General features: G+C 40.4%; 5 protein-coding genes across 9 annotated transcripts; 2 read left to right on the top strand and 3 right to left on the bottom strand.

The window, feature by feature from the left end:
• Positions 1 to 749: 749 nt before the first annotated feature.
• On the bottom strand, positions 750 to 4285 carry LOC6643012 (1-acyl-sn-glycerol-3-phosphate acyltransferase gamma). Of its 3 annotated transcripts, none has more exons than XM_047012295.1 (5): positions 4211 to 4285; positions 2568 to 2755; positions 1785 to 2320; positions 1362 to 1719; positions 750 to 1299 (listed from the first exon to the last, which is right to left on the bottom strand). In XM_047012295.1, the coding sequence occupies exons 2-5, from the start codon at positions 2746 to 2748 to the stop codon at positions 1187 to 1189; spliced, it is 1188 nt and encodes a 395-aa protein (XP_046868251.1). In that variant the 5' UTR covers positions 2749 to 2755; positions 4211 to 4285; the 3' UTR covers positions 750 to 1186. The 3 variants fall into 3 exon arrangements, with proteins under 3 accessions (XP_046868251.1, XP_046868253.1, XP_046868252.1); XM_047012297.1 differs by lacking the exon at positions 4211 to 4285 and adding an exon at positions 4183 to 4204; XM_047012296.1 differs by lacking the exon at positions 4211 to 4285 and adding an exon at positions 4154 to 4172.
• Positions 4286 to 4410: 125 nt separating this feature from the next.
• Positions 4411 to 8183, top strand: LOC6643011 (J domain-containing protein DDB_G0295729). 2 transcript variants are annotated; one of them, XM_047012294.1, is made up of 6 exons: positions 4411 to 4498; positions 4739 to 5102; positions 5169 to 7025; positions 7113 to 7304; positions 7372 to 7834; positions 7903 to 8183. In XM_047012294.1, the coding sequence occupies exons 2-6, from the start codon at positions 4741 to 4743 to the stop codon at positions 7942 to 7944; spliced, it is 2916 nt and encodes a 971-aa protein (XP_046868250.1). In that variant the 5' UTR covers positions 4411 to 4498; positions 4739 to 4740; the 3' UTR covers positions 7945 to 8183. The 2 variants fall into 2 exon arrangements, with proteins under 2 accessions (XP_046868250.1, XP_023031843.1); XM_023176075.2 differs by having other exon boundaries at positions 4734 to 5102.
• A 209-nt stretch (positions 8184 to 8392) lies between these two features.
• LOC6643137 (eukaryotic translation initiation factor 3 subunit L) lies at positions 8393 to 10511 on the bottom strand. Its single transcript, XM_002065882.4, has 4 exons — positions 10353 to 10511; positions 9758 to 10236; positions 8725 to 9697; positions 8393 to 8650 (listed from the first exon to the last, which is right to left on the bottom strand). The coding sequence occupies exons 1-4, from the start codon at positions 10383 to 10385 to the stop codon at positions 8516 to 8518; spliced, it is 1620 nt and encodes a 539-aa protein (XP_002065918.1). The 5' UTR covers positions 10386 to 10511; the 3' UTR covers positions 8393 to 8515.
• Positions 10512 to 10620: 109 nt separating this feature from the next.
• LOC6643136 (phosducin-like protein) lies at positions 10621 to 11857 on the top strand. 2 transcript variants are annotated; one of them, XM_047012243.1, is made up of 2 exons: positions 10621 to 10830; positions 10894 to 11857. In XM_047012243.1, the coding sequence occupies exons 1-2, from the start codon at positions 10704 to 10706 to the stop codon at positions 11604 to 11606; spliced, it is 840 nt and encodes a 279-aa protein (XP_046868199.1). In that variant the 5' UTR covers positions 10621 to 10703; the 3' UTR covers positions 11607 to 11857. The 2 variants fall into 2 exon arrangements, with proteins under 2 accessions (XP_046868199.1, XP_002065917.1); XM_002065881.4 differs by having other exon boundaries at positions 10622 to 10836.
• A 258-nt stretch (positions 11858 to 12115) lies between these two features.
• On the bottom strand, positions 12116 to 14357 carry LOC6643135. The gene is made up of 5 exons (XM_002065880.3): positions 14238 to 14357; positions 13373 to 14168; positions 13072 to 13316; positions 12821 to 12998; positions 12116 to 12756 (listed from the first exon to the last, which is right to left on the bottom strand). Exons 1-5 carry the CDS (start codon positions 14304 to 14306, stop codon positions 12248 to 12250), a joined length of 1797 nt encoding a protein of 598 aa, XP_002065916.1. The 5' UTR covers positions 14307 to 14357; the 3' UTR covers positions 12116 to 12247.
• Positions 14358 to 14402: the final 45 nt, after the last annotated feature.

Raw genomic sequence — 14402 nt, 5'->3', positions numbered from 1 at the left:
CAATTCAGATTATTAAATTAAAAGCTAAATCTAGCTTTTGGCGCCGTAAATAAAGGCCATAGAATTTAAATTTAGTACTGATAACCAAACGGATTTTGCGTTGCCAGATGCCGTATTTTTATTATATAGATTATAAAATAATCGGTGGGATTTTTAAAACAGAAATAATGTTGTTCGAAACCTAAACTATTGCTTTTCTCTTTACCCCTATTCAATAAATTGTTATTAAGATTCAATCTCTACAAGGACAATGGCCGTTTCAGGACTGTGAAATGGAGGGAAACTTGATCCACCAAAAATTCGTAAATTCCGGAATCTCCTCGAAGCAAACATTGTGTTTACACAATTTTTAAGTAATATGGCAGATGGAATGTCATAAATTTGTTAAAGATAATAAATACATTTCTAGACTCTTGCATGTTTTAGGGGGCATATTTATCCCATTTGACAGTCTATGGCAAGCATTTACATAGTATCTACTTTAAACGACTGAACGAATACATTCAACGCGTCAATTACTTTGTGTACTCATTGATGGATACTCATATTCGAATATAAAAAATTCAATACCAATCACAAATAGATGGTAAAATAAAGCAAATGTGATTAATTTAGAGTACTCATTCATCTCGTTCATTTGATTTGCTTCTCTGATTAAATAAATGAATTAGTCTACTTTACCTGGATTTTCTAATTATAATTCATTTGTAGTTGATGTTTTGAAACGGAATAATCGAGATATTATATGATTGGTTTTTTGCTTGTAATTTTAATTGTTGCAAATCGTTTTTGTTTCTGCCAAATACAATTATTAAACACGTTTACTTATATGTGTAGGCTTTTACTACGAGAACTACTACATACATACATACAATAAATTTGATGGCTCTTACACAAAACTGTCTTGTTTCAAACACTCACACAAACTGAACAATTTTGGGTTATCGTCAAACGCTACAATAAATCATTCCACATACAGTCGAAGAGGAATTATAATTGAATTTGTTTAATATTTAGTTTTTGAGAGAACATTTTCCAAGGCGTATTATTTGGGTTTTTGTTCCATTTTTTTTTGTTTGTTGTGTGTGTTTTTTCTTTTTTTTATATAATTGAGTTGGTATTAGCTTAGGCTCCATATATTGACTAAAGTTGTGAGAAAAATATCAACCTAAGGATTTGTTCGTAATTATTTTGTGCTTGCTGGAGGAGAGGTGGATGCAAATGATTTTGAAGTGGCGCCATAACTCGAACCCTTACTGATTTGCGTCTTGTTGATAGCCTGACCCATTAGCCAATAAACTGAAACAGATTATAAAGTTAAAATTCTCTATACAGAAATATAATTGTAAATGCAAACTCACATAGTCCCAACACTGAGGAGGCTGTGATAAATGCCGTCCAATTGGCGGCCAACAACGAAGTGATCAGATAATAGAAGATGCTCGACAACGAGACAAATACCCAACAAGCGAAATTGATTAACGAACTAAGACGTGGCTTTAGAAGTTCAGAGGGTGTTTCCTTGACGCCTGATTTCTCAAAGAAACTGCCCGTTTCCAAGAAGCTATCGATTATGCGATCCTTTTCCACAAACAGTTTCTGCAACCAGGCGGCTGCCTCCGTCTCATCTTCCGGTACTTGCTCAAGAGGAATGCGTCTCATTAGCATATAAGGTTCCACACCCTTGCCATTCAACAGGGACAACATGGTGGACGGAGTCTGTACAATAAATGAAAATGAAATGAACTCAACGAAAAGAGAGAAAAGAGAATTACAATTCGAACCTTTTCGGTTGGCTTAAAGGCCAGATTAATATCATAGATTACAGGACAAATCCCTCTCAGAGTGGCCAAACTGGCAGTAAATCCCTTGGATCGGGGTATTAAATGGTGTTTGAGTGGAGTCATTCCTCGTTCTTCTGCAAATTTCACAGATGCCTCGTGTTTCGATTGGGTGAAACGTGTTCCTTCAGCATTCAATAGGAGCCATGTGGGATCCGGATACGAATAGACCACCTTCAATTGCTTTGCAATAATCTCCTTATCCTTGTCAAAGTTACGATTAAGGAAGACAAATTCAGCCAGCCACCAGCCCCAGCCAATGATTGGAACATAGCGAATGGGCTTCTTGGCATAGGCCTTACAGTTGCCCAGGACACCCAATTTGTCACAAATCATCCAGCCCGTTAACCAATCAATTTCATATTTGTGATTCATTAAGAGTAAAACATGTTCATTTCCGGCATAAGTGCGCCGATCCTCCTCATCCATATAAACACGCATGCGACATCCTGCCCACCAATCGGCTACAAACACAATTTCTGCAACGAAGAAAAACGCGATTAAAAGATGACAACTAAAAGAGGCACCTCAATTGGCGCGATAAAGCGAAACGAAAGCAGATTAGCCGTTAAGTAATAAAACAAAACAAAAATATATGTAAATTTGGTAAAAAATCAAGGCAAAGGTACTTGACGGGCGATGTGATTAACAATAAATGGAAATTTTTTCAGCGTTACATAATCGAGGATCTGCCGCAGGATCGATTATGGCTCAATATATACTTACGACTGTAGAGGGAATAACACAAATAGTACATCAATTTACGGAAGAGTCGTTCATTTATAGGCTTTACTGTAATGTGCAATAATAATTGGACCAGATTAATGCATACTCCCGATGTGAAGAATGTTATGGCAATGCATAGATGGATCAGTCTCAATTGTTTCAGCTTCTCCAGTGACACCATTTTTGATCTGGAACAAATAGAGATCGCGACCTTTTTCATTTAACAATTGATTTACGTAATTGTAAAACTGTTCAGCTTGTAACTTTGAAGTAAAATGCAAACGTAATCATATACAATGGCTAAGCCCATAAAACGAAATGGTTTATGGGCGATCCCCTCCCCTCTCCCAGCACTTAATCATTAAACCAATTCAACGGTCAACCTTAGTTTTATTCCGCAATCGCTGACACCTGCCCTAACCAATACGATGTGGTCAACTGAACTAAACACCCGGTGAGATATAATTTCAACAAAGAGATATGTATATATTAAAACCTATAAAACAAAAAAAGAAACTAAACCAACGGAATCTAATCACATTTGGTCACCTTATCAATTTAGATGAGTATGATTTGTCGATTTGCCGACTTTCCCATAGAAATAGCGCTAACAATAATTGCACTGCCACTCCAAAAGTGGACAAAGTCCGTATAAAAGCGAGTCATTATAAATACAACATATATACATATGTATGCGTATATATACATACTTAATTTATATGTATATGTAGATATAGTCGCGCGATAATATTGCCTCGCCGCTAGAGATGCAAATGATCGTGATCAATACTCAATTCTTTTTAAAGAACAACGATCGATAAGGTTCGTTGTACGTTAAAGTTTTTGCGTAAAAAGCGTTTTATATCAGGCTTTTTGAACCGAAACAAAAATTATGCTGTTAATGCAATTTAATTTGTTTCTGTTATTATATCATTTCAAATTGAGATTTTGTTGGTTTTTTGATTATTTAATACAATTGCTGATTCTGTTTTTTCTTTTTTTTTCTTCTTGTTTTTGTTTTAAATCGTTAACGGTTACATAGAACCGGAAGCGGATACAATTTCGAACTGGTATTTTTCGAACATGAATTTTCCAATTCGAAAAAGTTTTCATTTTCGTGATATTCTAGATGTCTTTGTTGTTGGCACGAAAGTTCATCACGGTCACGCGCTCATCTCGTACCATAAATATATTGGTATGGGTATGACGTGGTTGGATTAGATTAAAATGTCTAATGTAGACTAAATCAAGACTCTTAGATTTACTATGACAGGATCCAATAGGTATACAAAGCGAATGTTGCACTTAACAGTCAAGTGTTCTTTTGCAAGTAATCGAGTTTTAGGCAGTCGATTTACGATCTGCAGAACATTGGCGGAGTTAACTGCAAAACACTATCTGGAACGAACCGCAACAACAGAAATGTAATTCTTATATTTATTATCAATAGTGACAGTTTAATGCTCCCAACACTGCTTGCAAGTTAGCTGAGATATTTGATTTTTTTCTGTTTCCAGCATCGGCTGCTGGAGCTGTCGTAACAATCATGAGATTTATATTAAATAATTCCTCAACTTCTTGTACACCTTAAGAAATGTTGCCTTTCACTTATTACATCTAATCATGACCGCTTCACTATTTACCGTTTGTTTTTGTGCGATTTTGTATTATTGGTTTAATTTGTTGTTTATTTGCTGCCTGATTTTTTCAGTATTTTAATTTGGTATTAACAAAGATAAGAGCTGCTAACTCGGTGATTGGAGTGGAGTGTTTTGGTATTTTTACATATGCAATTCGCTTAACGGCCTGCCAACAATAAGAAATGTTTATAGTTTTAGTCATCTGGTCACACAGTCACTGTCTCTTTGCCTCCTTTTTTGCGAAAAAAGGCAAATTTTCTAAGAATTGGAATTCCTCGATTAGTAGGAAAAGTAAGGGATTAAACAATAAGCAATAATTGACAACGAAAATCTTACAAACCGGTCAAGCGATTGCCAGTCCCAATTCCTGTTGGAAAATAGTGTCTATTGAGGTTTCGAAGTTTTGGCCAAGCCGGCAGACGAAAATTAGACAAGACGAGACGCTTTTTTTTTTTTTTGTAAACGTGAAAATAGAAAAATTTAAACGAGCCAAGTTAAATGGTAATTAATACTCGCTTTTATTAAGTCTAGTTATGGCCAATGTGGAGATATATGACTCGTCTGATTCAAATCTGAGCAGCGATGAATATAGCCCAGAGGAGGATGATCTGATGGATGCCGCAGTAAGCAACAAACCAAGATTGGAGAATACCCCAAAAAGAACTAGCTCCACTGGTTCTACTAAGAACTTGACATTGGAGCCAAAACAGCTTCAGAAAGACGAGGATGAGAAGAAACCGCCGATAAAGGCCAAGGTGGAGACCGGACCCGGACTCGGACCCGGTTCGCAACCACTGAAGCCGCCCTCAAATCCTTTGCAAACTCAACTTCAAATTAAGCAATTAAAACGAAGCAACCGGTCAAGTTTCTATTTTAAACGTCGAAGTTTGTTATGGTAAGTGTCAATCATAAAAGTTTTTCAAAGCATTGGAATCACTTGATTAATAATTATTGTTTTCAGGCTCCGACGCTTACGCCGATTTCCTGACGGCTATATGCGATCCTTGAAATATACCGTAACACGATATCAAGTTCTTTTATATCGTTCAAATCTTAGACGTCATTCCATGGCGGAACATTCAGGGGATCGCCATGCTAGCTCGCACAGCCGTAGCCGTAGTCGCAGTCCAGCTAGTCGCAGTGTCAGTCAGTCGCCAGAGCTAATATGTCTGGATGACACAGAGAATGAGGAATCACCAGAAAAGCTGGAAGCAGTCAAACGAAGTGCCCCGACTCCTGTGAAATTTGAATTAGGCACACCTCATGCTCCGCCCAGTCGAAAGATTCAGCTTAATGAAGACGATAAGGCTCCTGACCCAGTGCAAGTTGTAGCAAAGGAAAATGGGTCCATATTGGATGAGTTCTTGACACTAAAAGCAAATATCGCTACTCCTCCAGGCCTATCAAGTGCTCCCGATCTGGTTCCCCATCAACAAACTCCACATAATTTACACGCAATGCCCAATCCATATGATTTGACAGTTGGTATACAAGTGACCCAGCAACTGGCGCAAACTGAAGCTGACAACAATTGTCTGGCCAATAAAGACGACGCAGTGGAGGTTCCAGTATTAGAAACAAGCTGTAAACGGCGCCGATCATTTACGCCACCTTCGCTTGGCGAAAAGCGTGTCAAATCTATGCAAGTCGACTCCGATGATGATACAATTGAATTCGCCAAGTCAGAACCGACAGAACAGTCACAACCAAAATCATCACTTGACCAGCTTACACAGCAGGACCAACAACAACCACAACATGTACAGCAGCAACAACAATCGCATGGACAACAACAACAACAACAACTTGAGAATCCAGGGTCTATGCCGAAAATGACCACAGATGAGCCAATTTTCAAATTGGGTCCTGCCTTTACTTTGGCCCCACAAGAACAACAGCCAGCAGTCGAGCAACAATCAGTGGTAGATTTGGCTTGCATGTCCTATAGTTTAAGCACACCAACCCCTCCTCTACCGTCGGGCCAGGTAGAGCCCATGGAGATTAGCTATCCCACCATAGTCAAGCAAAAGGTTGTTGTCAATAAGGTGGTAGAACCACAGTCTACAGTCAGTGACAGCCTGGAGACGCCTCCGCCCATAAATGCAATCAATCCATTGGCTTCATTCCCCACATTTGCTGCCCCACAGCCACCACAGAAGCCCCGCCGATCGGATACGGTTTACACTCAAACTATCAATCAGATAACAAATCAAACCGCTCCTCAAACGCAAATGCCCGGTCCCTCCCAAACACAATCCCAATCAATTATATCTTCACTTTCACCATCAAGCAGTTCCCTACCACAAGTTGCTGCTACATCCTTACCGCCACAAGCAGGAAATAGGCCACGTCAACAGAAATCCTATCCTGATCTCACAAACAACGATGCCAATTTTCATTATCGCATCAAGGAACTTTACTCCGAACTGGATACGATAATCAATGACAAATTGAATTCCCTTACACCTGAATTGCAATCGTTTATGGACGAACGAAAACGCATTGATGCCGATATAAAGACGCTGGACAAGCTAATTGTGCAAAAGGAGGAGGAAACCAATCGTCTTATACATTTGCGTTGTGTCAAAGAGGAACTGCGCTCTCGCTTGGAGCGTAAGGAGCGTGTTCTGATCATTAAGGATATATTGCCAATGTTAGTGAATAAAAACTGCAGCACCCCCGAGCTGTATGAAATGCATTCAATGCTACTAGAGGAGCAAAATGCTCCAATTACCCCAAAACATGGAGGGCCATCGGCCCTGGAGCGTTGCATCAATCAATTGGAAAGCAGTCAGAACGATTTAAGATTGCTAAGAGGGTGAGTGTAACGTGTAACCGATAATACAAAAAAAGGGTTTAGGATCTAGACTGTATATTAATGGTCATCTAATCTCCCTCCAAGCAGTGCACTAAACTTAAAAGAGCCTCTGTCAGGAATAGCACAATTCGGTGAGGCTTATCGTAGGCGTAACTCTTTGCCCGCTGGACGACGAGAGATGCAGGATTCAAACTTCACGGAGGATCACATTGAGGAAATGCCTTCCTTATCCTTGAGCAAGCGCTCAAAACAAATAATACAAGCACAGCAGCAGAAAAGGTATGGTATATCTCGATTGTGTTTCGATATAGATCTCTTGATAGATTCCCTCCTTTTTCTTTTGTAGATATCAACACCTCATGGTAGGCAATTCAACGCCGAACCTCGTAGATGCTGATAATAGAGCTAGTTCCTTTCCAACCCAACAACAAAATCATCAGCGTGATCAGCGAAATTCCTTTGACAATCATTTCGATCGGGAAACTGCTGGAACACTTAAACCTCTGTACAATAGCAGTCCCATGCTTTATAGTCGAGATGGAGGCCATTCTAACTCCAAACGAGGCGGCGGCGCACTCCAACATTCCACATATCTCTCGGATGAGATAAAGAGAGATCAGGAACGTGACCACGAAAGAGATGCGGGTAGATCATCTGAAAAGAAACATAAAGACAGTCGTCCTTCAATGAATGGTGTAGGGGGGGCCAACAACGATGCGGATCGTCGCTGTCAGCACTGTGAACGCTACGAGGCCAATTTCATGTGCGCCAGCTGTCAGAATCAATGGTATTGCAGTCGAGATTGTCAGGTAACCATACAGCAGTCTAGAATGACAGTAAACATATGTTCTTATTGCTATCCTCTTCTATTTTGCAGCTCCGTGCTTGGGACTCTCATTGGGAACATTGTGGTAAATAAATGGACAACTAACCATCTCGGATTTAGCACTTCAGCATTAATTCGTCTATAATTATAATCTATATCTGTAGTATCTCATCATAACCTTGACTTCAGACTCGTGTGTGCTTTCGATTTTCCCCAAGACTTTATATAATTTCCAATATTTGCAATGCAAAAATAATTTACAATTTTTTTTTGTATTCATTCAAAGCGCATAAAAAAAACAAACCAACAATAAAGATGATATTTAATCTATACCCCAAATGCGATTTAATGTCAAAATGAGAGTGGATCAGACCTTCTTGCCTATATAAACGTAGACTTTAAATTGAAATTGTATACGTTTTCTATAATGAACGACTAAGTTTTTGTGGGAGTTTCTGAAAGATTTTTGACTGATTTATTTCAAAGCTTTTTAGGATGCTAAAAGAAATAGTTGTAATAAAATTAAACAATACTTTTCGAATTTCGGGGGACCATTTTCTGCCAGTTTTTAATGCAGAACTTCTTTATTGTGGAATACTCGGTCCAGTTCGGAGAATTATAAACTCTATTTTCTATCATTATTATGGTTTACAATGAACGAAACTTAAATATTGACGCCCTTTAACTTCCGATTGAGGTCGTTGAATTTCAAAATTTTTCGTACAAAGAAGTCGCCATAGCGGTGAGAAACCTTTGTATCTGCTATATGGATCATATCATCGTCAATATAGAAATCAAGCTGCAACGTGGTAAAATAAATGAATATCACATCCCTGATAGTAGTTATGCATTATCAAAGTGTTAACCACTTACCTCCGAACCGGATTTGAAAGATCCTTCCAGTCCACTTGGACCCTTGCTCCATACGAGGTTACGCATTTTGTGCTTGAAACATAGCAGACGGATCAATAGCTTGGACACATCATCTTCACTGGCATTAGGATCAATGAAGGAAGCCAATTTTGCCAATGGCAAGGTGGTGTATAACTTCAAATATGACCTAGTTGTGGGTAAATCCTTTTGCTGTCTCACTTCATCCATAAAGACCAATAGCTGATGTTCCATGGGGTCCTTGACGTAATCTTCCATCGGTGCATCGGCCGCCGGTGGGCAGGGACTAACGAAACGTGGGCAAGCAAAGATGAAGAAGGATTTAAACACATCCAAATCGCCACATTGCATTTTGAACATGGCATCATGGTAGTTCTTTTCCCTCAGAACTTGTTGAATGGATTCATCAATGCATTGAGGATGCAAAACCAAACAAATGGCCAACAGATGATACATTTGCTCCGCTTGCTTATTGATCTGATCGTTCTGATATGAACGAGTGCTATAAAGTTGTTTCGTACGCTGTACGTATAGCAAAATGTCCGAAAATGTACGTATAGCATCCGCATAGCGACGCATCATCATGTAGGCAAAGCCCACATAATATGACGTCGATATCTGACAAGCTGGTATATGGGAATATGCCGATTTCTTATGGATCTCAATCGGTTCCAGGACCTTAATGGCCTGATAGTAGTCACCCAGCAATGAATGCACACGCAGCAGGCCGACCAGAGAGAAATAGCCCAACATTTTGTAGAAGGACAATTTGCCAAAATCACCGGCAACGGTTTGAGGATCTACACCTTGTGAAATGACCTCCAATTGTTTCTTGATATTGGATATATCCACCAAAGAGTGCAACACATTAAGTATACACAGAATGCTCCATACATTACTGTGATTAACACACAATTGTTGGATCTCGTCCTGCGATTTGTCTGTTAGACGGGCTCTGAAAGAAATAAACTACTTGTAAGGCAAAATAATAATCAATATGACGACAAGTTCTTACCGATATTGAGCAAAATTTTGAAATTGATAAACAAATTCATCAACAAGTTCCCACAGCCAAATGTCGGGTAATTCCAACATCACCGGGTTCTGGGCCGAAATAATTAAATTGAAGAAATCGCAATAATTGAAAAACGAATTGATACGCTGATCAAGCTTGGGTCCACCGGGTATGCGGGCGTGTATGTGACGGAAATACAGCTCCTTGTATAAGATCAAAAACACCTTCTCATTGTCCACAATGCTGGCCACTTCTTGCTCCTCCGGCCAGGCTGTCTTATCGAAATGATGGTCACTTATCTGGGGGAAGGTGTTCTCATACATATTCTGTATATCATACAGATTACCATCCTTAATGGCCTGACAGAAGTTCATGAGAAAATACTTGACATTGTCAGGCATGCGGCTGGTATAGTAACTTCGCTCGTATTCCAAATCCAACTGCGGATCCCCTGTGTGGGCGTAGTCATCGTAAAAGTCCTACAAAAAGGAGGTAAAAAAAAAACACACACAACATTCAATAAAAGTTTGGTTATGTTTCAACAGTTGTCGTCGGCAATTTAGCTTCGACTGATTAGGAACTTGTCTGGCCTCACCCCATTATTCGAAAACTCGTCACCGCCGTACATTTTAAATATACAATTTAATTTGTAATTCGTTTACACACAAAATCTAAAAAAATATAATCAATTTCCTAAAAACTGACAGCACGCCAACAAATTGTCTTTTGATGGCGAAAAGAAAGGATACGTATACATGCGAATGGCAGGCAAAAAAACAAAAAGCGTGAAACCTGAATACGCTTCACTTCACCGAGTCACGGCGAAAAAGTCTGAAACTTTAATTCGATAACGATAGCAACCTCCATCGGTCTTCGATAGACGCGTCTCTGATTCGGCTCATCGACTCTAATTAAACAAACACTAATTAAGTTATAATTAATAAAAATGGCTACTTTGGAGGATAAATTGTTGGGCGAAAAGCTAGAGTATTATTGCAGCAGCAGTGAGGGCGAAGATAATGCCGAGGGCGATGATGCTGACGAGAAGGGTGGCCGTTCCAGTAGTAGCAAGGGCAAGGGTGTGCTATAATGGCAGCAAGTTCTGTACACTTTATTGACCTCATTTGTGTTTACAGGAGACCTTACCATCAATACCGACCCCGATGCGACTCCCGCAGGTGGCTTTACCAGCCGACAACAGGGCTCCACCAATACGGGACCCAAAGGTGTTGTCAAGGATTGGCAGCGTTTCAAGCAACTGGAAAATGAGCGTCGCGATGAAACAGAACGACAACGCATTGCTTTGGCCAAGAAGCTTAGCATGACCACAGCTACAGCGGCCGAAGATGAAGAGCGCAAGCGTCAGGAGGAACTGGATGCCGAATTCGCTGAACTGATGAGTGAGGACTTCCTTCAACAGTACCAAAAGCAACGCATGGCCGAAATGCTGCGTCAAACAGGACACAATCAACAGTTTGGCAAAGTGCAACAGTTGACCAGTCATGAGGAGTTCTTAGAGTGCATCGAGCAGGAGAATAAACACACCACAATCATTATTCACATTTACGAAAGAAACCTCTCCGCTTGCTCAACTCTTAACAAATGCCTAGACAGTTTGGCCCAGGATTATCCCTCTATAAAGTTTGCCAAAATTTGCAGTTCTGTTGCCGGAATGAGCCGGGATTTTCGTACCAAGGGCTTGCCCGCTCTCTTGGTATACAAAGCACAGGCTGTTATTGGCAATTTTGTGCGTTTAACTGATGATCTTAGTGACGATTTCTTTGCCTCCGATGTGGAAAGCTTTCTCATCGAACATGGAATCTTAGTAGATAGGGCCTTATATAGTTAATTGGTTGTGGTTGTGTGTGATCCCCTAAAGATCAAGCCACCTTCTCAAATATGACCAAATATGTGTTCTGTATGTGTGTGTCTGTGTGTATTCTGAGTTAAGTACTTAACCGTAGAATAAGTTGAATATATATAACCTTTTATATAGCTATAATTAATCCAAGAGTATTTAAGATTGCTTGGCTATGAATGCATTATGGAGCTTCAATATCATGACCTTATGAAAAAATAAAAGGCATTCAAAAACTTAAACTTTCAAAGGTGAACAGGATGTCCTTTGGTTAGATTGTCGTCCTTGATGACTGGAAAAACCTTCGGGAATCTGAGATACAGACTTTGTTTTTGATAAAATGTGGCAAATATCTTCAATTCCATCAAAGGATCAGCATGATAACTCCAAACATTATGGACTATCTTGGGTGCAAAAGATATCACAATAGTCATGCGGAGAGCTGAGATTTCAAGGATTTTATGATTTTTTTGAAACTTTGTTTTTATTTAGAACTGGGAAGTAATTACAAGTGCACAAATTTAGCTATAACTCAGCCATTGTTAGGACAATTTTTATGTCCTTTAACCAGATCGATGTAAGATTTACATTGTGAAGTCTAGGAAAATCAAGGAGAAATCGAACATTTTATTTTAATAATATAACTTATGCGTTTGACGTATTACTTTAAACATCTCTCGCAATAAATCTGGAACTTGATAATCAGCCGCTATCCGTTCCATGCTATTAAAGTCCGCCTTCTCCAAGTCATCGCAGGAATCGTCCTCATCATCGTTATCCTGACACTCATTGACCAGAACTAAACGCTCCGCAAATGACACAATGCCGCACCACAAGCGAAAGTCCACAACTTCATTGGACGCAGCTGGATCATAGCCCAACATGGTTAAGGCATTCTGGACATTCGTCTCTGTGCCATGAAACTCCAACACATCCTCGAGAGCCTGCGGCAAGTGTTGCCAAATCAGAGTACGTTCGTTATATCGATATTCTTGCAGATTGTTTAAATCATCGCCGGCCACCAATTCACTCTCGGGTTCCTCACAACGACTCAAATACTTGAGGAAGACACGTTTATAGAGCTGCTTACGTTGCTGCGATACCCAAACATACCTGCTTAGGTAATCCCAAGGGGTCATGGCTACAAGGACACAAGCGTTAGAATCGAAATGGACATTGGATGAATGCTATTTGAAATACTGAACTCTTAAGCATAGTTAGATCCATTGGCACATCGAAGCGGGTGGCCGATTTCGAGAATTTTCTGGGCATTTTTGATGTTTGATTTGTCGACGGTGTAGACGACTTATCCTCGATGGGCTTTGGATTGGTTTTCTGTTTTGGTGGCATATACTTGATGGCCTCTTTGAGAGCACGATTTAGCTGGAAGATCCAAAAAATATCATGGGTTACTTGGGTTTTCTTCGAACTTCGGACGAGTTGCTCTCATACATACATATCTGCCGAAAGTATTCTCTATTAGATCCACATCCAAATCAGTCTTCAGAGCCTGAAAGGCCTCATCGGTAAGAAAGCTACCCTTGAGCAATATGGGTTCCCGCTCACTCTCTCGCTTATCCTTGGGCAGCAAGCTAGCCGCATTGGGTATTAGACTGGGCCTGGTGCTGGGATTAAGTGAATCTGGGCCCAAAGCGGCCACTTGAGTCTCTGGATCCTCGCTCAAATGAAATGTGGTTGTGGCTTGAAACAAAATATTGTTTGAGTATTGAAAATGAGTCTTTTAGTTGTCAGTTTACCTTGGGCCGGTTTTAGTTTCTTTCGTTTCTTGCCTCTTCTCACATCATCATCGCTCAACTCGTGCTCATTGATGCAGGTGGTGGTCCTTACTTTCGATTCCAGTTCAATGCCCTGATCTCCGCCGGCTACACCAACGCCAGCAGGCGTTAGGGTTGCTGTTCCCAGCGATGACTTCGGTCGCTGTTCACTCGACGGTTGTCGCCGTGGCTTTTTATCCTCATTGGCGCCAGCGCTCTTGGGTTTCTTATCCTCCTCTATGCCACTTTGGGTCAATTCCGAACTGGGCTTCCAGTACAAAGTCTCCTGGGAATGAGATCGCCGCAGATCTAGTATAATTTTCTTTCTCTTGATATTCTCATGTTTACCCCATTCGGGGGTAATGCAACGACGATAAAACGATCCAGCACTGGTCCTCGTATGTATGCTGGTCACTGTCGGAGTTGGGGTCATGGGGCGAGAGTCGGTTTCGGCATAACGACGAAACAGATCTTCGGGAATATTGTCCGTCTCATGGTGCTGATGATGCGGATCCTCCAAGTCTTGTTGATCCTTGTCCTTATCCCTTTCTCTGCCTTGCTGCAGCTGCTGCTGTGCATTTTTGCCCTCAATGGCCAATGAGGTTTTCAGCTGATGGATGACATCCTTTACAGCTGATGGCGCCGGGTGGTTGCACAGCACTGAGCATCCCTTGGCAAAGGGATTGAACAGTCCACCAAATGGCCGTAGGGACAGAGGCATAGGCGTTGCCTCAAATTTAAGTGGCATTCGCAGGTCATCGCCATGGAGATGTTTCCGCTGCAACGAGAAATAAAACCTTTATTCAGTAGCAGATTCATTGTCGTTCTCTTCAAATTTAATTATCACCTTTTTAACATATTTCACATGTCTTTTGGGTGTTGGCACTAGACCAGTTCGAGTTGTGGCTCCGCTCATAATTATTGTGGCTAATGCGAATGTTAACTGATTTTGAGGAAAACTCTTTTGTTGCCATGGCCACCACAAAGGAGCTGCTTACTCTATAACTTACCA

Source organism: Drosophila willistoni (assembly GCF_018902025.1).
Source record: "Drosophila willistoni isolate 14030-0811.24 chromosome XR unlocalized genomic scaffold, UCI_dwil_1.1 Seg41, whole genome shotgun sequence".
In the NCBI taxonomy this organism is placed as follows: Eukaryota; Metazoa; Arthropoda; class Insecta; order Diptera; family Drosophilidae; genus Drosophila; species Drosophila willistoni.
This window is presented reverse-complemented; position numbering and strand designations above follow the sequence as displayed.